Source organism: Mirounga leonina, unplaced genomic scaffold (assembly GCF_011800145.1).
Source record: "Mirounga leonina isolate KUSES-001 unplaced genomic scaffold, KU_Mleo_1.0 Mir_114, whole genome shotgun sequence".
NCBI lineage: Eukaryota > Metazoa > Chordata > Mammalia > Carnivora > Phocidae > Mirounga > Mirounga leonina.
In genome coordinates, this window is record NW_023270265.1 from 42,503,975 (window position 1) to 42,528,968 (window position 24,994).

Consider the following 24,994-nt stretch of genomic DNA (forward strand, 5'->3'; position numbering starts at 1 on the left):
ACGGGGCGGCAGGCCAGCAGGTCGGTAGGACGGGTCCAGGTGCACAGGAAGCCCCGCACCCACGCGGGGTCCCCTCTCGGGCTAGTCGGGTCGCCTTCCCCTGGGGTGAACTTTCTCACTTGCAAACCGAGGTGCCATCTTGAACCTCCCAGCTTCAAATAGATGCACCATGAAAGCACTGTGGGAGCAGTGAGGAGGCTCAGCCCCAACGTCTTCCCGAAGTCACGACGGTGCAGAAAGCTACACGTTATTGGCTGTTTCTAGGTGGGGACCCGAGGCTCGGTGAGGGCAAGGCACGGCCACTCTGCATGGCTTTGGAAGCCGGGGTTTCTCAACCTCAGCACTGTTGACACTTGGGGCCGGATAATTCTGTGTCGGGCGGGGCTGCCCCGTGCATTACATTTACCAGCATCCTGGCCTCCACCCACGAGGTGCCGGTGGCGCCCCCACCCCTGTTGTGACAGCCAGAAAGGTCTCTCCAGACATTGTGCAGGATCCCCTGGGGAGGGAGGCAAAATGGTCCCCGGTTAAGAACTGCATGAAGTTAAAGTTTATCTTCATGTGACATTCTAAAGGACACGTGCAGTAACACTCACGGAGGGCCCTGAGTAAACACGCCACAGATACGCCTGCATTTCGCCTCCCAAGCGTCTTATCATAACCTCCATTTCACCAAAGAGGAAGCTGAGGCACAGAGAGGGACTGCATCCTGCCCAACATTTCACAGCTACTAAATTCTAAAGTCAAAGGAAAGGGGGAAACGTCAGGTCTAAGGAAATAGGGGTGTGACGAGCAGGGAGCGACTTTCTAACATCAGGGCACTGGAGGTCTGCAGACGGCATCTGGTTACCACAGCTTCAGGGCCTAACCCCAGCCAGTCCCTCCTGACTTAGTTTCTACCATCTTCCTCACTGACTGTATACTCCAGCCATACTGACCTCCTCCAACACACCTAGCAGATCCCCACCCCAGGGCCTTTGCACTTGCTGTTGCTGCTCCCTGGCAGGTCCTGCCCCCTTCTCACCTGGCTTCCCCTTGCCACTCAGGGCTCAGTCACCTCCTCAGGGAGCCCTCCTTGACCATGAGATCCAAAGTAGGCCCCTCCCAGTCACTTTTAGCCCACCACCTGCTGTATTTACTTCATAGCATTTATCTTTTTCTGTCCTCATGGTTGGACGGGGGCTGATTTCTTCTCTGCACACACAGTTCCTAGCATGGTCCCTGGTACACAGTAGGCTCTCCATCAAGATCGTAGCATAAGGGAGTGAATGAAAGAACAAATACCAGCAAACCGACCAGAACTGAAATAGACCTGCCAGCAGAGGATTTTTATAAGAAAAAAAAAAGACACTGCAGGAAATTGCAATTCATTCAAAAAACCAACTCTTTGTAAGGTCGCCTCCTCCTTCCTGCTTCCCACAACTTAAATTTGTCCTTTGATTCTAGGCTAAGGTTCCAAGGAAACAGCCACCGTCCAACCCCCACCTCTCACGGCCTTCCCAGCCTTGTGCTGAGCACACAACCAGGCCACGTTTGCAGAACTGAGTTAAATCAGAGAACAATCTCTCCACTTCCATAAATTTTCAAAGTGATGGAGTTTTAAGCCCCCAAACTTCTCTTAAGATAGCGAAATGTCTAACACAATCCTTCGCAGAACACGTCAACCACAAGTTCAGCCTGATGGTTTGGGGGATCGGGATCACTAATGGTGTCACCATCCCATGGCACAGGGATGCCCCTGGGGTGGTGTGTGGGGCTGGGGGCCCCCACACTCGGTGGCTCCAGATATCGCTGTGCTGGGGGGGGGGGGTTGAAGTTTAGTTTCATTTTTCTGTCTCTGCCCTGCCTGTCAGTTGTCGCTTCTTGCTGCCCATCCCTGCCGGGCCTCTACCAGCATCTCCAATCCGCCGTGACCTGAGAAGCCGAGGCCGCTCGAACTGTGTGTAAACCAAGAATACACAGGACTTGAAGACCCAAGAAGCTCTCCTTTAAATCAGATGCGTGAATGTGGGGTCATCTAATTTAATGCCCATGGAGGATTTTCCCACCTTTCTAGGCTCCGGCTGCACCCCTGAGGAGGGGCTGAGGCTCCCTGAAGTCTCCCTGGTGAACGGGGTGTGGGGGGAGCACAAAGCAGGTGCTCAGACAGCTCTGTCTGAGCCAAGTGGTACTCAACACAGAACCACTGAGGGGGGCAGGGCTCGAGTTAGGTGAGCTCTATGGTTCCAAACATGCTCCTCTCGGCTTCAAACTCCTGCACTTAGAAACACAGGGCCCGGGCGCCTGGGTGGCTCAGTTGGTTAAGCGACTGCCTTCGGCTCGGGTCATGATCCTGGAGTCCCGGGATCGAGTCCCGCGTCGGGCTCCCTGCTCGGCGGGGAGCCTGCTTCTCCCTCTGACCCTCCTACCTCTCATGCTCTCTGTCTCCCATTCTCTCTCTCAGATAAATAAATAAAATCTTTAAAAAAAAAAAAAAAAAGAAAAGAAACACAGGGCCCTCCAGGGGGCCCTCTGGGGCACAGAGAACTACAGGCCATGCTGAGCGCACATTTTGATGGTTACCAGCAAGGCTTTTGAGAGGCAGAGTTTTCCGAAGTGAAACAGAACGCAGAAGCCCTTCCCAGGCACTCTCTGCGGAATCAGCTCCAATGCCAAATACCTTGTTTCCGCCCTGTTGCACCTTTGGAAGATAGTGCCTCTTTCTCCCTCTCAAGTAACTGAATTTTTAGCAACAGGATACACACAAGTGCTTTCTTCACATTAAGTACTTTGAGCTGCACTGTGGCACATCGGTACTTAAAGGAACGAGAAGGATGGAAAATCTAGAAATCAAATATTATCTGTGGTTTTTTTCCAGGTATGGAATTATGAATTTTTTCATCTTTATATTTTGATTTCCCAAACTTCTTTTGTTAAGCATGTAGGATTTTTATAGTCAGGTAAATAGAAGTAATTTTAAAAAATATTTTTCTTTGGGGGTGCCTGGGTGGCTCAGTTGGTTAAGTGTCTGCCTTCGGCTCAGGTCATGATCCCAGGGTTCTGGGATCGAGCCCCGCATCGGGCTCCCTGCTCGGCGGGAAGCCTGCTTCTCCCTCTGCCTCTGTCGCTCCCCCTGCTTATGCTCTCTCTCTTTCTCTCATGAATAAATAAAATCTTTAAAAAATATATTTTTTCTTTGTCATTTAAAAAAAGATTGGTCTCTGTCCCTTGTGTTTCCTTCTTTCCATGCATCCAGGAGAGTGTGCCCAGTCACAGGGGTCCAACTCCACCTGGGGACATGCTTCAGGCCTAACTGCAGGACATCTGGGTCCTTGGGAGCCCGAGGTCCTGGCAAGTGGAGTGACGTCTGCCTGCTGCATTCCTCCCTACTACCTTGGCTTCCGCGGTCCCGGAAAATGGGGTTGCCGGTATTCACCTGGCCCTTCCAGTCCCTCTGCTCCAGCTGGTCTTTTGGGGCTTTGAGGAGCTATGAGGGGCCCCCATGAACCCAGGCTGTGAGCATGGCAGAGACTGTGTGGTCTTTGAAGGCAGGTGGACAAGAATACATCTGGTCTCTAGCACTTCCTGCTCCGTTTGTGACTTTGTACTAACAAACCACCGAGTCTCCCTGAACCTTGTTTTTTGCATCACCAAAATGGGAATAATAATAATCGTGCTGGAGATTAATGAGATGGTACATGCCAAGTGGGCATCAGACACTGAAGGGTACCCCTGAACAGTAAATACTGTTCTTATTGAAAATATCTAGGACACAGGGGGTTCAGTCCAGATTCTCAACTGGCTGTACTTTAAAGTACCCTGGGAAGCTTTTAAAAGACTCCGAGGTCCATGAGGCACCTGGGTGGCTCAGTTGGTTGGGCATCCGACTTTGGTTTCAGCTCAAGTCATGATCTCATGGGTCATGGGATCGAGCCCCAAGTGGGGCTCCATGCTTGGTGGGAAGTCTGCTTCTCCCTCTCCTTCTGCCCCTCCCCCCCTCTAAAATAAATGAATAAATCTTTAAAAGAAAAAAAAGCCTCAGAGGTCCAGGTGGGGCAGATATCCTCATGCAGCTATGGACACAAGAAGTGCATTTTCACCATACATTCTATTTCCTTTCCGGCCACAAATCCATGCCCATGGCACCCTTCCCATTGGCTCAAAACCACCACCTCCAGGAAGCCCTCAACAAGTCACCCACAGCCACTGGAATTCCTTCAACACCTAAATTTGGTTCAGGATTCAATTCACGTGGAGTTTGCCCTTTCCACCGTGTCAGCTGGAAAACATTCTTGAACTACTTTCCATCTTTGTATTTGCTACCTGAATAACTGTTCCTAATCTCACTCTGAGCAAAGATGGGGCACCGTGGATGCTGGGACAGGCTCTGGGCTCTGTGCCCACTCCAGATGATCCAGAAAAGGCCAACCGAGGCACTGTACCAGTTCCCTGAGTGTGGTGCCAGGACCTGAAGCATCCGCATCACCTGGGAACTTGTTAGGGAGGCAAAGTCTCAGGCCACCTGGGAACCATCACATTTGAAGGTTAACTCTGGGGGTGAGGCCTAGCGTCTGTTTGCACAAGCCCTCCAGATGGGTCTGCGCTTGCTCACCTGCGAGGGCTGCTGAATGAAGCTAAAGACTCATTCGCACCTGTGAGCCAAGGAAGGCCTTTGCTCCCTCGATAAGGATGGAGCAAGGAGAAGCTTGATATTGGTCTGTGTTCCATGTCAACGAGGGTATAGATAACATTTCGTAAGTGCACTCTGAATAGTCACATCTGCAAATTCATGTCTAAGAAATCTCTGGAGTGCAGTTTCGTCCCTTTTCCTATTACCACCGGCATATCTCATAAAAAAGCTTGCCAGAAAACTAATTTACCCCTTATAGGTCCATTTTTTAAACTCAATTTTTCCTGTGTTAAGTGGAATAAAGTGCCAAATGTTAACCTTTTCCTTATAATTCAGGAGCCTCACTATGAACTAGCTTACAGCCTTGGGCCACCAGCAGTGGGTGGCCATGTTTAGATATTTGCACAAAAACAGCCCCAGTTTCCCTACCACTGTGAGTCCTTATGCTTGCTTTCTAGAATTTTCTCTCTGTTCCTACCTTCAGCAGTTACATGTTGCTTCTTCAGTGTGGGCTCCTAGAATAGCTCCAGCCTCCTTTCTAATCTGGGTTGAGAAGACAGATAACCCTGCTGGTTCAAACTGTGTGTAGACCAAAAGTAGGCAGGCCTGAGAGAGCCTCCTACAGATCAAATCCCGAGCCTGGCATTCCAGTCCCCTCTCGTTTACCAACCACAGCCCTTCAGTGTACCTCAACTTGCCCAGCCAGAGGGGACGGCTTCTGGGGTGTCTAACATTCTTCCAGCCTGGGAATAGGTGTCACATCCAGGGGCAGGTAGGGAAGTCAGGTTACCTGGTCCTGGAGTTTCTGGAACATCAGTGGGTGTGGTTCTTCCAGTATATTCTCATTGAGCCGGGACTGCCCCTCGACATTGACTTGGGATGAGGCCTTACTGGACAGGAAGGTCATGTAGATCTCTTTTGCCTTTTCCTGCATCTGGAGGAGACACAGGGAGCCTGTTACCTGGGAGCCCAGCCCTTCCCGCCTGAGCCCAGTTCTCTACTCCAGCCAGACCCAGAAGCAGCTCCGTCGCCCCTGGGGGCTCTGGCTGCCGCCCTGGGGCTACGCTCTGTGTTGGGAGGGCTCGTGATGGGCCTAGGCCCTACTCCCACCCCTGCCACATGTCTGTAGCCATAGCTCCTGTCACGAAATTGCGACATTATCCATTTAGAAATGAAGAGAGAAAGAATCCCGGCCCAGAGTGAATGACAGTCTGCACCATTCAGGACCATCCTGTGAAGCCTCCGAACGAAGGACTCGAGGGAATATTGTTCAGTCATAAAAAGGAGCAAAGCATGGACACACGCTACAACATGGTGGAACCTTGCAAACGTTGTGCTGAGGAAAGAAGCCAGGCCCTAAACACTGCACGGTTCCATTCACGTGAAATATCCAAAAGAGGCAGATCCACAGAGACAGAAGACTGAGTGGTGGCCCAGAGCTGGGGGAAGGGGGCAAGGGGGAGCGACTGCAAATGGGTAAGGGGTTTCTCTGCAGGACAATAAAAGATTTCTGGAACTAGGGGCGCCTGGGTGGCTCAGTTGGTTAAGAGATTGCCTTCGGCTCAGGTCATGATCCTGGAGTCCCGGGATCGAGTCCCGCATCGGGCTCCCTGCTCAACAGGGAGTCTGTTTCTCCCTCTGATCTCCCCCACTCTTATGTGCTCTCTCTCTCTCTCATTCCCTCTCTCTCAGATAAATAAATAAAATCTAAAAAAAAAAAAATTTCTGGAACTGGATAGTGTGAACGTACATAATGCTGCTGAACTGTATACTTTAAAATGATTAAAACAGTAAAAATGAGAGCCCTAAAAAATGGTTAAGTGGTAAGATTTATGCTATGAGTGTTTTACCACAATTTAAAAAATCAAGTTTGGGGTGCCTGCGTGGTGCAGTCGGTTAAGCGTCCGACTCCTGATTTTAGCTCAGGTCATGATCTCGGGGTCGCGAGATGGAGTCCCACATTGGGCTCCATCCTGGGTGTGGAGGCTTCTTAAGATTCTCTCTCTCCCTCTCCCTCTGCCCCTTCCCCCTCTAAAAAAATAAAAGTTAAAAATAAAAATAAAAAAGATAAAAAACCAAGTTAAACCATGCACACATATCCTAACCGGTCATTAAGCACCTACTATGCCTGAGACACATGCTAGGGGTTTTACAGCTATGATCCCATTTCCTTAATCCCCTGATCATCCAGCAAAGGACCATTTCCTGTTGATGTCACTTCCCTGATGAGGACTCAGAGGAGAGGTGATGTGGCTTATTCAAGGAGCCTGCAGGGAGACTGAGGGCTGTTTGGCTCCAAAGCCTTGCATCCCCCCACCCTCCCGGCCCCAGTCCACGCCTGTGAGCTACATCACCCCCCCTAGGGGTCCAGTCAGTCCACATTCCAGGACAGGGATTTTTTTGGTACCGGGATATGAGCCTAAGCAAAGGGGAGAAGGCTCGCTGCCCACCCTGAGTCCCAAGTGCCGACCTGCTGGAAAGTATCAGTCCTAAGTAGATACAGGCCCTTAAAATGCTTCTAAGCACAGTTGGAAAAGATATGCCCACGTGCATTCAGGTTGCAGCGAAAACCTAGAGCAAAAACACTTAGGGTAAGTGCTCTCTGTCTTAAAAAGAGCATGCCTCCTTGCTGAGGCTGCACAAGGCAGCCTGGTCCTCCAAGGCATCCCCTCAGGGTTCTATTTTCTCCTAGAGAAAGGAGGCACCTCGCTGGTGGCCAAGATGGGGGTCGGTTCTCTGAGCATTATAGCCTCATCTAGTACCTCACCCCACAGAGCAAGTCGGGAGACCACTGCTTCTGATCTGCAGCCACGGAGCCATGATGTGGGGGGTGGGGGGGACCTGGGGGGCTTCATGGGGCCCAGAGAAGAGCCATTGTCTCCAGAGAGCCCACCTGGGACCCTGAACAGGCTTGCAGAGCCCGGCTCAGGACAGCCCAGGCTCTGGAAACATTTGGCCTTCTAGAAACCACCAGAAGGCTTCAATACTTGGTGCTTGAAAGGAGGAGAGTTTAACTTATTTTGGTTCCAGGGACTAGTTGACAAAAGATGCCATGAGGCCAAGGTTTGACCATCCTACCCCCCCTCCCCGGAAAGAAAGTCTTGACAGTACATGCAGGAAGACTTCCCCAGGTGGGAGATCAACGCCCCAGGCCATGGTGTCATTTCTGGATCAATTATTGCCATGGACCATTAATTGATGTCCAACTCAACAACACAGGAACATCTTAGGCTAAATATGGCTACTCCAAGGGACAAGTCTGGAGGCCATTGCAGAGATCCAGGAAGGGCAGCACTTTGGAGTTTCTTGCTTTCCAAAGACCCACCGCTCCATGAAGTCACGAGCCCCACTTCCACCACCCCTTCTGTCCGTGAGGAACAATTTGGAAAACCACCTCCTGTTTTAACAATACTTCATGAGGGTGCCTGGGTGGCTCAGTCGTTAAGCGTCTGCCTTCGGCTCAGGTCATGATCCCAGGTTCCTGGGATCGAGTCCCACATCAGGCTCCCTGCTCAGCCGGAAGCCTGCTTCTCCCTCTCTCTCTCCCCCTGCTTGTGTTCCCTCTCTCGCTGTGTCTTTCTCTGTCAAATAAATAAAATCTTAAAAAAAAAAAAAAAAAAAAGAAATGACCTCTTAAAAAAAAAAAACAAAAAACAAAAAAACAATACTTCATGAAAATACAATTCCAACTAGTCTGATCAGCAAACTCCATGCAGAGCTCTGGAAATAGAAATCACTTGGGTCTCTCCTCCCCCTTGAACATTCACACACACGTTTTCCAGATGAATCCAGGATATCTTGGGTGGTTCTGCAAAGGAGAAGTGTACCGAGTAGCCTAAAGCTTGGAGGTGGGGGCGGGAGGGGCCTGGAGGAGAGGAAGCAGGTTGGGGGGCGGGGTGTGAAGGTATGCTAGCCTCTGGGAGGCTCAGCCCCACCCTGAGGTCCCCAGCCACCCCTCCTGAGTCTGTCTGGGAAGTGTGGGGTCCCCGAGGCACCCAGTCCAGGGCCGACCTGGTGCATGGCTGCCCCCACCCCTGGCTGAACACAGGGCAATGGCTTCAGCCACAGAGCTTATCTGGGCTGGGATAGGAAGCGTGACTGAAAAGGGAAACCCTTAGACTGCAGACCACAAGCCAGTCACGGGAAGGCCTGGTGCCCATGCCGAGAACTCTTAACAAAAAAGAAGAACCGGGTCTCTCGAGTTATTTTGGTAGATTTTCCATCGCTCTGTTAACCCTCTTCTAGCCCCGCTGGGACGGGGACAGAACGTGCACCACCAGACTGGTGGAGCTGCCCGGGTCTACGGTTCTGGGTGTGAGCTCGAAGGATGGCCAGCTTCTCTTCCCCAGCCCGGCCAGCTTCCCCTAGGACACCTGCTCTGCGGAGAGCCAACAGGCCCAGCATCTGACCCTGCCTGTCCAGAAGGTGCTAGAAAAGGATCCCCCAGGGCCCATGTGATGACTCCTGGCATCAACCTGAGGACCGCCTGTGGGAGTGTTTGCACCCAGATGAGCTTCTCCCAGACACCCCGTGAGTCTGGGGCCTTCACTCCAGCCTGGTAATGCGTCAGTCATAACAACGCCCAGGCAGAAGTCAGCGCTCAAGCACTGCACCCTCAGCACATGCGTGTGGAAGGGAAGCAATTCGTTTAGTATCAGCCTGAGACACAGCAATCTACCCAGAAGAAAGACAAAAGCATCAGCATCCCAAAGCTCCTTGCTCTTTCTTCTCTCCCCCATCCATTAAGGGGCTGAAACCTTTTCCACTGGGAAAATAAAACCTCCTTCCACTCCACGTGCCCTTATCGCTAATGACCTCCCCACTCCTGACTTCTTCCTGAAACATCTCAAAGGAAAAGCGTGCACTTTGCATTTCCATCGCCCCCCTCCTCGGCCCACTCAGCCTGGCTTCTGCCCACCTGCTGCCCACCTCCCAGCAGCTCACTGACATGCAGCAGTGCCTCAGTCCCTCAGACCTTCTCCTGGTCTGCTCTCTGGCCCCTGGCTGCCCTCCCAGGATCCTCCAACACCTTCCTGTTTCTATCTGTCTCCTTTGTAGGTTCCCGTCTCTCTGTTCCCCCATAAATTCTGGGATTCCCAGACTTTTGCCCTAGCAAGGATGCTTTCCTAACCACGTGCTCTCCCAAGATTTCAGCCCAACCCTCTTTCCCAAGCTACTGACCATGGAGCCAACTGATTTCTAGAAATGTGGGCTTGGATGTCCCACAGACACCTCCAACTTAACACCAAAAAGCAAAGTGGCCCCTCCTGGCCAGTGGTCCTGCCATCTCTACTTCAGGAAGCTGAGAGCCACGGTCCCCAACACCTGTCTCACCCCACACTGCACCTGTCACCGAGATCTGTTCACTCAGTTCACTCTGCCTCCTTCACGTGCCTGCACAGTCAGTCCTTGTCCACTCCCAGCATTTGGCCGGAGATAGACCACAGGAGAGGACACATGAGAAAAGTTAAGGATTGAGCCACTACCTTTATTCATATCAGCTTCAGAAAAAGAAGGAGGCAAAGAAAATAGCAAGTAGACGATGCGAGAATATTTCTGAGAACTGGCTCAGGAAATGGAAAGCAGTTGGAGGGACAGCGGATGACTCCGCAGAGAGTGTGACAACAAACGTGCACCTGCATGGGTGGGGAGGAGGGTGCCAACAAGGAGCATCCGAAAATGGCAGGAACTCAGGGGGCATCAGGTGGCCCAGACAGAAGGGACGAGGAGGGCAGCAGAAAGAAGCCATTAGACCCCCAGGGCCCCGATACCCCCAACCCTGAGCAGTTATCCCCCATCCCTTCTCCATGAGAGACCAGAGTTTTTCCACTAGAGAAACTGACTCAGGGAAGCTGCAGAACAGAGGCACGAGGAGGGGAAGGATGAGACACCAAATGGTGAAGCGGACCTCTACTTTGGACCCCCAGCAAAATCCTCCCAGTGCCGCGCACTGGACGTACGTGCGGTTTATGAGCGTATCAGGCTTGTGGCCACCAGGAAGAGACTACAGGGCCCCAGGCTAGAGAAAACAAAAGCAAAAAGGAATTCCACAGAAGGATGTGGAAGTCAAGTTGAAATCTCCAAAAGAGAAATGGGAACCAAAAGCCAAAGAGATTAAAAAAATGGGAGGGAAAAGAGGTAAAAGTGAAGGTCTCGCTCTGTCCAGGGGAGGAGGGCCGTCACTGGGAAAGAGGCCAGAGAAAATGGAAGGAAAGGAGTAACCAGAAGTCACGACAATCGTAACAACCTAACATTGCCCAGAACCACACATTTCCAGATTAAAAGGCTCCACAAAACGCCCACGTGGTGGATGAACCCCAACCCCCCAAAGCCTCTGACTATATAGTTGTAGAATATTTGTGATGAAAAGAAGAACATATGCTATTCCAGAGGGAAAAGAGCAAAAGAAACAAAACAGCTTACATATAAAATACTAATTCTTAACAAAAATGGAAGACAATGGGGCAGGTATGTTCCAAGGTCTAAAGGAGTGTCGACCTAGAATTCATTTCTGTTCCATCACAGTATCAGTGAAGTGGGAGAGTAGGGGAAAAAATAACATTTTCACTCAACAAGATCTTTAAATGTCCACCTGCCATGTCCCCTTCCGCAGGAAGCTACTGCTGGCCGTGTCGCCCCAGGATGAGGGAGCGACTCGGGATAGAGGAGGTCCCAGGTCCTGGAAGCAGGCAAGGGGCTGAGGAATGCCCATGGTGGCAAAGGAAGGCCTGGGGATGCCCCGGTGGGAGCTGTGGCCAGAGGGCTCCCCAGGGGATGGTCCCCAGGTGAACCCCAGCTGCAGAGGCGAACCGAGAGGCCTGAGCCCATGCGACACCGTGTCGAGAGGCATTTTAGAGGGCTGCTGGAGGTTATAAAAATAAAAAAAGCACAAGATGGTCCAAGAAGAAAAAACATGGAAGCATCCCCTTTGGCTCAGCAGCAAACAGGAAAGAGACTTCATCGTGAAAATACAGTAGACAGGGATGTGAGTAAGTGAAAGCTCGGTTATAGCAAGAGGAAGCTGGTAGATAACATCTAGAAGTGATGAGTTAGCTTGGAAGGAACAGGAGCGCAGGGCCAGCCAATGCTGGGTCTAAACCACACCGGGAGCAGCTGAGCTCTGCTCGGGCCAGCCTGGACCCAGCCAAACCCATGCTGAAAGGCCCAGCAAGAACCAGAGGGGGAGTGAAATCTGGAGGGTGCTGCGGGGTGAAGGGCACCAGCCCATCTTACTCCAGAAGGAGCGTGGGTCACTTGGGGATTTTTGAATATATATATATATATTTTTAATAAAGAAGATGGTGTTGTAGCCTTTTAGGAAAACCTTTACTTTGGTACTTTTTTTTTTTTTTAAGATTTTATTTATTTAAGAGAGAGCGAGAGCGAGCACACGAGTTGGTTGGGGGAGGGGCAGAGGGAGAGGGAGAAGCAGCTAAGCAAGAAGCCTGATGGGGGATTCCCTGCCAGGACCCTGGGATCATGACCTGAGTTGAAGGCAGACGCTTAACTGACTGAGCCACCCAGGTGCCCCTGCTTTAAGTACTTTAAATAAGAACCTCAAACACTCTAAATCCTGGATCAGGTTGTAGTGTTAAATAATATGTAATTGAAATCATAAATACCATAGATCCCTTCCCCTATAACCCTGTTAACTCTAAAATGCTATAAAAAGGCAAGGTACCATTATATTTAAATATCAGTACCAGTCCCTCTCGGAGCTATGATTATTAGAAACCTGCACTGCGGGGTGCCTGGGTGGCTTAGTTGGTTAAACGTCTCTTGATTTCAGCTGGGGTCATGATCTCAGGGTTGTGAGATTGAGCCTCATGTCGGATTCCCCATTCAGCTCAGAGTCTGCTTGAGACTCTCTCTCTCTCCCTCTGCCCCTCCCCGCCACACTCGCACATTCTCCCTCTCTCTCTCTCAGACAAATAAATAAATCTAAAAAAAGAAGAAAGAAAGAAACCTGCACTGCCCTTCCCCTCCCCCTCCCCTCCCCCTGGCTTGGTTTTTACAAATCTGCACAACCTGCCATGTCCATCTCCACTCTGTCACAGAGTGAACAAGCCCAGTATGCACATGCTGCTGAATGAATGAATGAGTGAATGAGTTCAGGGATACCCAACACCTCGTTGGAGCTTTTCCTGAGGTTTTATCACTCATAAACACTGCTCAGTTTTAGAAAACAGATCCATCTCTTGTGCGAATTCATGAATTCATGGGGGAGAGGCACTTTTCAGAAAAATTTCAAGCCATAAAGAAATTGAGAAGGGAGAGAAGTGCTTTGAAAGCTGTCTGCTGAGTATGAACACCCTGAAAGGTACAACCACCCTAGGTTCCCCAAGGAGGGCGGGGGTACAGGGCGTCATCCTCCCAACTTCCTAAAGCCCAGCATCCCTGCTGCACATGCAGAGTGTCAAGACCTTCCCGTTCCCTTGGCGAAGCACGGGCCAGGAAAGAGAGCGGGACACAGTGCAGGTCCACTGTTGGAGCTTCTGAGAAAACATGTCTGTCCCTAGGGCCATCACCACAGCAGGAGGGGAGGGCGCTAGGACCCCGCCCTAGGTGGGTCCTCAGGCGCCAGCTGACCTGAGTGGGGAGAGCAGGAAGTAAACAGCACCAGGCTGCTCTAGGCACTTGAATACAGTGGGGAGAAGACAGACAAGGATCTCAGACCCACGGAGCCTTCGTGATAGAGGGAAGACAAGACAGTACAGAAAGGAAATAAAGAAATCCTACACACAAGAGACCAGAGAAGTTGTAAGTGCTCTGGAGAGATCCAGCTGGATAATCCTAGGGAAAGAATGAAAAAACAAGCCAGCACAGAGCCTATTTAAAATAATGGAGGGGCGCCTGGGTGGCTCAGTCAGTTAGGCGTCCAACTCTTGGTCATAATCTCAGGGTCGTGGGATGGAGAGCCCCATGTCGGGCTCCACGCTCAGCATGGAGTCCGCTTGAGATATTCTCTCCCTCTGCCCCTCCCACTCGTGCTCTCTCTCTCTCTCTCTCTCAAATAAATAAATCTTAAAAAAAATAAATAAAGCAATGGAGGCAACGTAAGATTCATACGGATCCCACCACCGCCTCTGTTCACTGTAGAGATACACCCTCGACAGACTCCCTGCTGGACCAGACAGGGCGAGTCTTATTGTGAAACTTGGTTGGGCTCACTTCTCCCCCTGCCTCCGTCCTCCTCCACTTTTTAAAATTAGTGATTTGGAACTTACTCCTGGTTTTACTTCCCCTGTAGCCAGACCCACTGGAGAATACACAGGCCCCGCAGTCAGAGACCTGGGTCTGCGCTCTGGCCCCGTCCGCACCAGGCCGGGCAGCGTGGGCAAGCTGCTGCGTGCCCTCCCAAACCACAGCCCACACATCTGGAAGGATGGGGACAGTCATGAGGCTCAGGGTGATAACCCAGACGAGGTCTGGGCGCCACGGGCCTCACGGATGCTTGCTTGCTTGCTTCCCAGCACTGTCTGCCTTCTCAGGCGGCTGGCTGGTGAGGCACTCACTGCATGTTCTAGGCTTCAGGACACGAACCTTCAAGGGGTCATATGCTGGGTGTCGGGGTGGGGGTGCAGCGAGGGGCTGCCAGAATCTGGAAGCTCTGCCTGTAGGATGCGGATGGGCCAGGGCAACCCAACTCCGTGGCCTTCCAGTGTTCACCTGGACTCCCAGGCTCTCCAGGTGTGAGCTCCCCTCCCTCCCAGCCTCAAGCCCAGAAGAACTGGCCTGCCCCTCATGCGCTACTCTCCCACCACCTGGCCTTCCTTCGGCTCTTCTCTCCAGGCTGTCCTCCCCACAAGCTACCCACACCCCCAAACTCCACTTCAGGTGTCAGCTTCCCCACCGACCCCCACCTAGGCTCCCATGGAACCCACACTTCCATTTCTCTGCTTAGCACACTTGCAAAGGCTTGTTTAACAAGCTGCTTTCCTTCTCCATGCCTGTTCCCTAAAGAAGCTCATCCGTCTTTGTCCCTGTGTGTCCCCCACACACTTTACAGGGCCTGGCCCTAAACAGGCCCTCCACAGAGATCTGGTGGACTCAACTGAATCTAAGGACACACAAGCATGATGCAGGGAGAGTGTCCAGGAGACCTCAGAATGTTGGTCCAAGTCCCAGCTCAGCTGTGGCGGGGTGGGGGGGGGCTCAGCTTCCCGATTAGTACAATGTGGTGGCAGAGTGGTGGAGGGAGGGCCGGCCGACCTGTAGGCCCCTCTTACCCCTAACACATAAAGAATATGGCAGAAGAATGGACATCTGTTTGCCTGCTGGGCTCTCGCCTAGGGTTTTAGCCTGAGGCTGGACAAATCAAATTGCACAGTCCAGCATTTATGGACAGTGGCCCCTGGGCCCTGTCTTGGGTGCTGGGGCCGAAGGAAAACAATGCGCACTCCTGTCTCCAGGGTGGAATCCCAGCTTTCCAGGGCAGGCAGACTCACCTGCTCACTTTTCCCCAGAGGCCATTCACCGCCTAGTAGGCTCAGACAAAGTCATCCAGGGAAGAGAAGAAGCCCAAAGGAAGCAAATGCCAAGGGTCCTGCTTGGGAAGGCTTTCTAGGCTGACCTAGGAAATTCAAGCTAAAGGGAACCTATCTTAGCATCCACCCTCAACCTCACAGAGAGGAAGGTGGTAGAAGGAAGGCCCCGCTGCTCCATCTTGGGGGAAGTGTGTCTGAGTCAGGAAAAGGCTCTGAACACACCAATGACGAACATTCTCCAAGCTGTTGTCTACAAACACGTGCGTAACGGCTACTGGCTTCATGGAATCCAGGTTTTAGAGACAGAGGCTCAAAAGCTGGCAGCCCACGAGCTGCTTCTGCCCATGGATATGTTTTGTTTGGCAGGCAAGGTTTTACATTTTTTTTACAAATTAGTTCCAACATTTATTCCTAAGAATCCAAACGTCCAACTTCTCTGGAAAACCAGGCAGTGCTGGGCTGAAGATGGAAGAAGGTGCCTTAGGAAGAAAGGCCCGCCCCTTAGGGTTCTGGGGGCAAGGGTGGGCAAGCGAAGACCTGGGTGGGCAGAACTCAAAGCACGGAAAGCCCAGACAGCCACAGGCCCCAAAGTCAGCTAAAGAATCAGCCACAGCTCCTAGAGGCGGGGCCAGCTACCCACAATGGTCCCAGTCCCCACCACTCCCTATAGCCTCACACCAAAAGCTTCATGGATTCATGTTTACTCACCGGCCCCTGTAGGCATTTAGCTGGTAGCCTCTTAGACATACACAGGCATAGGCCTCACAAACGTACCCAATCCATAGGCCTTCCTCCCCATAATCTCCTTCACCTCCCCTCGCACCCAGCCTTCAAGGACAGAAAGTCTGCTGACATCAGAATGAAAGGTTACCTCCTGCAAAGAGCACACATCTACCCAGGAGAACAGTCAGAAACTTTCTGTGCGGGATGCCTGCCAACTACAGGATGTTTTGTAAAGATACATTGAATAATTGACAATCTATCTGATTCGAGTTGCGCTTTTATCGCCGCACATCTGTTTATCGTTTTACTACATCCGTACAAAATGCCGACATGTCAAACTCTGGGGAAGCATCCTCATAACTTATTTATGAAGAAAAAAATCGGGCGCAATGATAAACTCGAAATGACAGAATCGTTATTTTTACTTTAACTATTTGTCCATTTAAACAGCTCCATTTATTTTATTTATTTTTTTTAAAGATTTTATTTATTTATTTATTTGAGAGAGAGAATGAGAGACAGAGAGCACGAGAGGGAGGAGGGTCAGAGGGAAAAGCAGACCCCCTGCTGAGCAGGGAGCCCGACGTGGGACTCGATCCCGGGGTCCTGGGATCAAGTCCTGCAATGGGCTCCCTGCTCAGCAGGGAGTCTGCTTCTCCCTCTGCCCCTCCCCCCCGCTCGTGCACACTCTCTCTCCCCCTCTCTCAAAAATAAATAAAATATTTTTTAAAAAATTAACACACTTTTTAAATTATTAATATTTGATCAACACAAGATACCTAATTTGAAGCTTCAGTCTTTCCCTAAATCCAATATGGCTCAGATTTCTTCAGGCAATTTCAAAGTCTACTGGAAAGGCAGCTGTAACTTTATAATGAGAGGAAAAAAAAATTATCAAGAACGTGATCACAGACTGGAAGACATACCTGCTTCTTATCCTGTGTTTTCTTAAAGTCTTCACATGCTAGCCAAAATAAAACATTTTCTTCACTGAATTCCTTTTTTAAAAATTCCTATGGATAAAAAGAAGAAAAAACATCAAGCAGTATTCCACTTTAAGGTAAGAAAGAAACAAATAATGCATTTTCCTTCAAGGGCTGGTTTGGCAAAATGCAACTAATGAGTATGGTTCGGTCACCCTTCGAAAACTCCATCCTGAAAAACAAAGCGTATGTTTAATGTTAAAGCTAGAATTTCATATGCATTTGAACTTAATGACTTGGACATCATCAGGAAGAGTAAAAATGAAGCAGGAATCTCCTCACAAGTCTAAGCTGACAATAAATTACCAAAGAGTAAATTTAAGTGGGAGATATATTAGTTCCTTCCAGACAGTGTTTAAACAAAGTACATTCCTCTAAAATCAGGCCCATTTTTTTTAAACAAAAGAAAAAAAAACATATTAAGCATGTCTAAAAATGTCACGATGCAAACTATTTTAAGTTGGAGGTGTGTTTTCTTTTGTCAGCTGTTTGGGGGTTAGCAGCACAGCCCACCATCACGCTGTGTGCAGAATGGGGCCCTTCCTGAGATCTAGATGGTGCTCCCAGCGGCCTGGTGTCCAGGAATGTTAGCAGCCCAGCCGGCCACCCCCTCCCCTGGTGCTGCAACAGGGACCAACAGCATCAGGGCTTATGCTGACCTGAGCCAAGACTTAAAGACAGGGAGGGTATGTGCTCTGGTAAGCGCTGTGAATTGTTCAAGACTGTTGAATCTCAGATCTGTACCTCTGAAACAAATAATGCAATGTATATTAAGAAGAAAAAAAGAGGAGGAAGAAGGTAGCGGGAGGGGAAGAATGAAGCGGGGGAAATTGGAGGGGTAGACGAACCATGAGAGACGATGGACTCTGAAAAACAAACAGGGTTCTAGAGGGGAGGGGGGTGGGAGGATGGGTTAGCCTGGTGGTGGGTATTGAGGAGGGCACGTTCTGCATGGAGCACTGGGTGTTATGCACAAACAATGAATCATGGAACACTTCATCTAAAACTAATGATGTAATGTATAGGGATTAACATAAGAATAAAAAAAAAAAGAAAGAAAGAAAAAAAAGACTTAAAGACAGAAGACAGTGGGACTCAGGCAGATACGGGGCATTCTCGAAATTCACATGTGGTTCTTCTGACACCTGGGGTTTCTGCTAGCCAAAACAGTTCTTTCTAGGCAGCGCCGACACGCCCCATCCATCAGCCCTCCTCTTGTCGTTCAACTTCACTTCTCCAGCTGTTGTCCACCTCTCTCACCGGGTTAATAAGGAGTCCCGAGAATCCCCGACACACAAGAGAACCAACTTTCACATCAGAGAGACCCAGACCACCCCCTCCCAGCTGTCACAGAGCTAGGAATTCTTTGTGGATTCTGCCAATGAGCAAAGTGCCTCTTTTCCCATCACCGCCTCCCCCTCCCATCCAACTATATAAAAACCAGAAACAGTCGGTGCGTGCCCCTCCGCTCTGGTCCAAGGCTATCCGCGAGAGCGTCTCCACCTTGGCCATGGCAAGTGAGAAGTCCTTATTCTCAGGTTGGGACACACACAGTGAAACCAGCCTGTGTTTCCCCCACAGATGTCTACACTTCTTCATGTGCTGCATCGATCCCGGTCAACAATGAAAAAGGCAAACCCTAAATCTTTTCACGCCTTCTGGGTCTTCAAGCAGATTCTCCAGAGAGGCCGCCCATTTGGCTGTGCTCTTGGGGTTCTGCTGGCTACTGCTCGAACTCCCGTCGCTGCCGTGGATGTCTGCAAAGCAAAGTTCAGACTGTGTATGTGGTCCAAAGATACTTCCATGTAAAAATATCTGCAAATAACGGTCATCGTCATCACCACTGTGGCTAATACAGGTTATGTGGCAGAATCTATTCCAGGCATTTAACACAGGGAACTCGTTCTAGTCCCGATGATAACCTTAGGAAGGAGGCACTGCCATTTCCTCCATCTTACAGCTGAGGGAAACTGAGGTGCAGAGCAATGACAAGAGGGCCGTGTCCTTGCCCACCACTCTCCACCCATCCTTCCCCCACCCAGGGTCCTCTGGCCAACCCTCAGGCAGCCTTTGAGTCTCACTCAGACCATCCTCCCCGGGACCCTGACACAATGGCAGCTGCTTTCCCATTACACTTTGTGCACAGTCTTGTAATTACCATGCTGTCTCGTGAGGGGATTTGCACGACTGACGCACTAGTCTGAAAGCTTCTGCGTATCTTTCTGTTGTATTGGCAATATGTAGCTCATTGCTTGGCACATGAATAAAAGTTTGCACCAGGGTTGGGCCAAGGGTGGGAAAAGGGAGACACTGCCTACAGGTGCAAGGTTTCAGGGGGTTGCTAAAAAACTCAGGCATCAAGATAAATGGTATTTTCATGCAAATTTTGAGAAATCAAAATATGCAAAGAATTCCATAACATGGGGCACCTGGGTGGCTCAGTTGGTGAAATGTCTGCCTTCGGCTCAGGTCATGATTTTGGGGTCCTGGGATTGAGCCCCATGTTGGGCTCCCTGCTCAGTGGGGAGCCTGCTTCTCCCTTTCTCTCTGCCTCTCAACCAGCTTGTGCTCTGTCAAATAAATAAAATCTTAAAAAAAAAAGAATTCCATAACAAACAAAATACCAAAATTGTAAATAAAGACAGGATCGGTATTACTTTTTCCTTTGCCTCCAATATGGCTCAGCATCACACCGTTACTGTGTGTGTAGATTGAATGAATGACTCTTTGTACCCGCACATCTGCTGCCTTCTCTTCCTCAAGACACCTGAAAAGTCTCTTGACTAAAGTAAAGGGGACAGGGGACCTCCAACTAACACACTCTGACTACTTGCCCACAAGGAAGTGACAACACAACACGCCTCATTCTACAGAATTTGGTCCCTTCCTGGAGTCAAAGGAAAAAACCATGGAATGTCACTTCGGGTGGGCCCAGGTTCCAAACCCAGTTTAGCCAATTCAAACTGGGTGGTAAGGGGCAAAATTCTGTGTGCAAGATAAAGCTAATCCTCCTATCTGGCTGGTTATCCAAAAGACTAAAAGGGGAAGCACATCAGGCATCTAGAAGCTCACAGTGGACTCAACAAATGTTAGTTCCTCTCTCCTCTTGCCTAAAATAATGATTTATCAAGTGAACTCTTTTCATAGCTAATGCTTTGTCTCCATTGCCTTTTTTCATTTAAAGGTAGAAACCTGTTTCTATAAAGCAAAGTTTGAATGTAGGAGAAAATACGCTTTTAACTAAAAAATCAGCAAAGCAAACCATTTGAAAAGGATAAATGAAAAAAGTCCTATGAATATTAATTGCTGCAAACAGCTAGGATGCCACACAGGTTAAAATGTTTTTGGAAGAAAGTTGTATCCGAAAACATTGGCCTTAACAGAAACTCAGCTTGCATGATCTTTCATGTTCTATTGGGGGTCCCGCACGTGTTAATTTCTCAAGCAGCTGGGACCCTGTCTCCCAGCATCTGGGAGAACTACCTGGATTTTAGACATTCGCTGGCTGACTGGGGCTAAAAAGCAGAAGCCAGAAGCCCCGTGAGGGGTTGGGGACTGTGTTTCCATACACACTGGTGATAGAGCACATAAGAGAATGACCCAGGACAAATCTATTCCTTCCATCGAGAAGCAAACTCACTCAAACACAACACAAATGGACCTGATGCTTCTCTAGAGTGCATCTTCAGTCTGTGGATATTACATTAGTTCCCTGCTCTCTTTGCAAATGCTAGAACGGCAAGCCTCTGAACACTGAGTTTCTTCCTGACAAAGTACAAATCGAATCAAGAGATCACCATTATAAGAAAGTTCTGCGAGAGGGTTCATTCTGCCAAGCATTTCACCAATTTACTCTCCTGTTCGTGAATACAGCTTGACAATTTGCTTCCCTCCCTCAGCAGATCTTCTGTGACGTAAATACACGCGGAGACACAAGTGGGCCACTCCGGGGAACAGTCTTAGGCAGCCACAAATTTCTCCTGCTATCACGCACCACCTACTTTGCCCATAAGTTTTCAACCTTGGTCTGAAAGGGTTCCAAAGCTCCTGACATTCTTCTCAATAATAAACCAGACCACATTTGGGTTTTTGCTGCTACGCTCTCTTGCAAATAAATACACTTGGTGGATTCCCATTTAACCAAAATGGGAGATAAGATACCTGGCCCCACCATTTGATAGTTGTCACCTCCCCCAACCCTTAATTTGTACTCCAATCATTTTGCATATTAGATTTCTGTTCCAGCTTTCACTTGATCAAAGACTCTTATAACTCAATACAACTAGTCTGGTATTGTCCCCCTATTTTATAGACTGGGAAATAAAGGTTTGGAGGATAAAATAAGGGTTCAGAGGGTAAATGACCTACCCAAGGTGACCCAACTAAAGAACTACTCGATGGAACCTGTATTGGGACTTCAATGTGAAGGTGACTGTCCCTCCCAGGGCCACCTCCACAGAACCCCAGGGGCTCCTCCAGAACACAGGACTTGGCAAATAAATGGCCCTTCCTCTCAGTTCTCAGCTGGGCTACCATCTCCCTGCCATCAAGAGAAATGAAATACATTGACCCCCCACACTGTTACTGAAGGGCACAGAATTTCTAGGGCTGGCTCAGGAAGTCCACCAAGATGCAGCTACTCTCCATAGCCATAGCCACTGGTGTCTGGCTTTGGTGCCCTTGATAAAGACAAATTCCTTCTTGCCTTTTTGCCCACTTCTGCCCCCACCATCCTTACCGTGGTTATCTTCTTCCCACACTCTGATGTGTGTTTTTGCTTTTCCCAGAAGTATTGGTTTGAATTTTTCCAAGATTTCTTGATTGCCTTTCAATTTTGACAAAAGCTTTTGGCTATGCCCTTTTTTCCTTAATCCTTCTTGATTGTTATCAATATAGATAGATAGCTCTAAATAGAAGCACATTTGCAAACTCCAATCATTTAATGGTGTATCTCTCTCTTTTTTAAAGATTTTATTTATTTTTGACACAGAGTGTACAAGCAGGGGAAGCAGCAGAGGGAGAGGGAGAAGCAGGTTCCCGCTGATCAGAGAGCCCCATGTGGGGCTCGATCCCAGGACCCCAGGATCATGACCTGAGCCGAAGGCAGACGCTTAACCGTCTGAGCCACCCAGGCGCCCCTAATGGTGTATCTCTTTTCCAAGTCATGCTCCTGACCTCCAGTGAGACTGAGCAGAGGCCCCTGCATCTGGCACTGCCCTAGAGATCACCCCTCAAGTCAGGTCATTTCTATTACTCAGGGTCCCCCCACTTAGGAGACTTTCACTACTTCTTAATGCATGTAAGCAAAGGCTTCCTAAGACAAATTTATCTTAAATGTTACAATCAGTCCAGCAATTATAAGAAAAAGGAATAACTTTTTCTCTATAGTATGCAGGTTTACTTCTGAACTTAAGAATAAAGCAAAACCAAGAGTTCCCAGCTTCCTAACTCCTGGCACCTGGGGCCATAAAGGGATAATATTCTTTGTTTTTTCATTGATAAAAGTTGCCATTTTAGATGGATTACAACACAAGAAGGTAAGCTCGGAATGCACAGGAGGAAAAAGAAGTCAAACGTAATTTTCCAGCAGCTTTAAGATCAGTCAAGCTAGTAAGGAACTATCAGTGACACCATTTGTTTCAATTTTGTCCAGCTGTTTATCTTGTCTTGTTTAGTTTACCTATAAAATATTTTTACAATGAAAAAAATTTTTTAACCTCCTGAGGTCTTTAAAGCATTTTAGATCAGATTTTTGTAGGCACAATACTTATTTTTCAATACCTTTATATTCAGATTAATCTATCATTAGCTAATAACAGCAGCAAACACTTATACATTGCTTACAGTGTGCTGGGGACAGTTCCAAGCTTTTTCTGTGGCTTAAATCATTCATACCTCACAATGACCCTGTGCTTAATATTGTCCCCACTTCAGATGACGAAGCACAGATGCAAGGGTCACCCAGCTAGGAAAGGGGGGGACCATGCTCCAAGCACAGCTCCAGAGCCCACTCTCTTTATCATGAGGCTCTCCTGCCATTTTTGTTTTTGATAACTGCTGATCTTCACACTCACAAAGGCCAGAACACAACGGCCTTGAAGAGAAGGACAAAAACTGCACCGTGGGAAAAGACTGAGAAAACCAAGAGGGAATTCAGCGCAGACAAAAACCCACACCAGACCGGGCCAGAATCATCTAGCATGCAAACACAATGTACATACGTTTTCCATTTACATTTATGCTGTTCTGTGTGGTTTCTGACTTCAGCAAAAGCCATTATTTCAAAGATACAGATGGCTGAGGCTGGTTGCTTGCAGCATATTTTGTAATGCATTATTTATAGATGCTATGATGTCATATCTACCAGAGACTTTCTCCAGACATTAATTCCTTGGAAATCCATACTCAAAAGGCATCTGTAACACTCATCGCAACTGAAGGCTTACAGCATGGATTCCTGCTATTAGTCTGCAGGAAGGTCTGGATAATGATCCTGCATAGACAGTTTTTCCAAGTCAAATAATGTCCTAGTAAAATCTCAATACCCAACTTCCTCAAAGCAGAGTCAGTGTACATTATCAAAGAGTTTATCCTAAGTACCCCCAAAACTTAGAGCATTATTAAAGAAAACAAACCAAACATTCAAGCCCAGGAAGAGGCCGAAATGTTCACTCGAAATTCTGAAGCGGTTTGATGGAACACAAACACACACACACACACACACACACCATACTCCCATAAATATTCAAGGAAAAGTGCACACCCCGAGAACCTTATTTAAAACCTCACATCAGGGGCACCTGGATGGCTCAGTCAGTTAAGCGTCCGACTCTTGGTTTCAGCTCAGGTCATGATCTCAGGGTTGTGAGATAGAGCCCTGTGTGGGGTCCACACTCGGCACAGAATCTGCTTGAGATTCTTTCCCTCTCCCTCCCCCTCTGCCCCTCCCCTCCCTCTCTCTCTCCCAAATAAATAAATAAAACCTTTAAAACCTCATACCAACTATACCACATCAAACATATTACATTTTTTTAAAAAGTCATCCAAACTTAGAAGCAGAGAATCAGTTTGTCACAACTGGTGATCTATGTAAGGTTCCGGAGAAAGTGGGTCATGGAAACGCTCTATCTAAATATTACTTAAGTGCTTATCGGCTCCAGTATCTAACTTCTGAGAATAACTACCCTTCAAGGATGCAATTCCCTTGGTGGGGAGTTTTGCGTGAAGTGCAATTAGCAGAATATAATAATAAAAATGAAAAAGTTTTAAAATGATCATAATAATAGCAAACATCAAAGACCAGAGAAGGCGAGCAGGCTACAGAGGGCTGGCTGGACCCAGAAAAGGCATCATGGCATTTTTTTTTTTTTCCAAGAAGCCAGAGACCTCAGAGAAAGCCAAGGGCTCGGGCGGGGCCTCCCAAGGGCACCTGTGTCCCTGTGTCTCCACTCCACTCTCCCCCCCAGCCCCTGCCCTGCGCCGCTGTCAGCAGGGCAGTGGGCAAGCTGAGGACATCTGCCCAAGGGGGGTGGGGGCCAGTCCTTACGTTCCATGCTCTGGGGTCCACCTGAGGAGTCTCACAAAGCCCAGGAACCCACTGCCTTCTCAGAGACGCTTCGTGGGAGACAGGCCGGGGGCTGCGGGGCTCCTGAGCACCCTTGGGTCTGGAGGAAAAACAAGACTCCACATCCTCTTTTGAGTGGACTAAACAACAGATGGCCACTGGCTTCCAGTTTCTACCAGAGGGAAGGAAATCAGAACGCCAGACTGTTATTTGTAGCCTCCCTAGAATCTCTACTTTCTAGGCAAAGGCCCAGAAAAAAATAAAATTACCCAGGAGCTCTATCCTGGGGGTGAAAATGAAGACCCTGTCCTGATTTCCTTCACTTCCCAGAGGCCCCCCACTCCCCACCCCCAGGGCCTGACATTCGTGCTCAGATGTGCCCTCACCCCCGCCCCCGGGGCCCCTACGGCCAGGCGGGCAAGTGACCTTCTCCCTCCAGCATCAGAGGGACTGTGCATTTCTCGGGGAGGAGCTGTGTCTCCCCTGCAGTCCGCCATGTCTGGCACTCATGTTCACGTTTACATTGATGGATGTTTTCTGATAGATTGGGGGCGAGACAGCGAGCAGGACCACTGTCAAAACAGCTGCCTGACTGAGCGCTTGCTATAGATCTCGGCTCCACCTCACA

General features: G+C 49.1%; 1 protein-coding gene across 2 annotated transcripts in view; it reads right to left on the bottom strand.

Moving 5' to 3' along the window:
- The window catches only part of RGS10 (regulator of G protein signaling 10), a 38,349-nt gene that overhangs the window by 8,430 nt on the left and 4,925 nt on the right, over positions 1-24,994 (bottom strand). Inside the window, exons 2-4 of one of the 2 annotated variants that reach the window (XM_035030146.1) lie at positions 18,441-18,559; positions 16,746-16,832; positions 5,400-5,543 (exon numbers count right to left, since the gene is read on the bottom strand). In XM_035030146.1, the coding sequence (XP_034886037.1) occupies positions 5,400-5,543; positions 16,746-16,832; positions 18,441-18,559 (350 nt within the window). The other variant, XM_035030154.1, reaches the window with a different exon arrangement.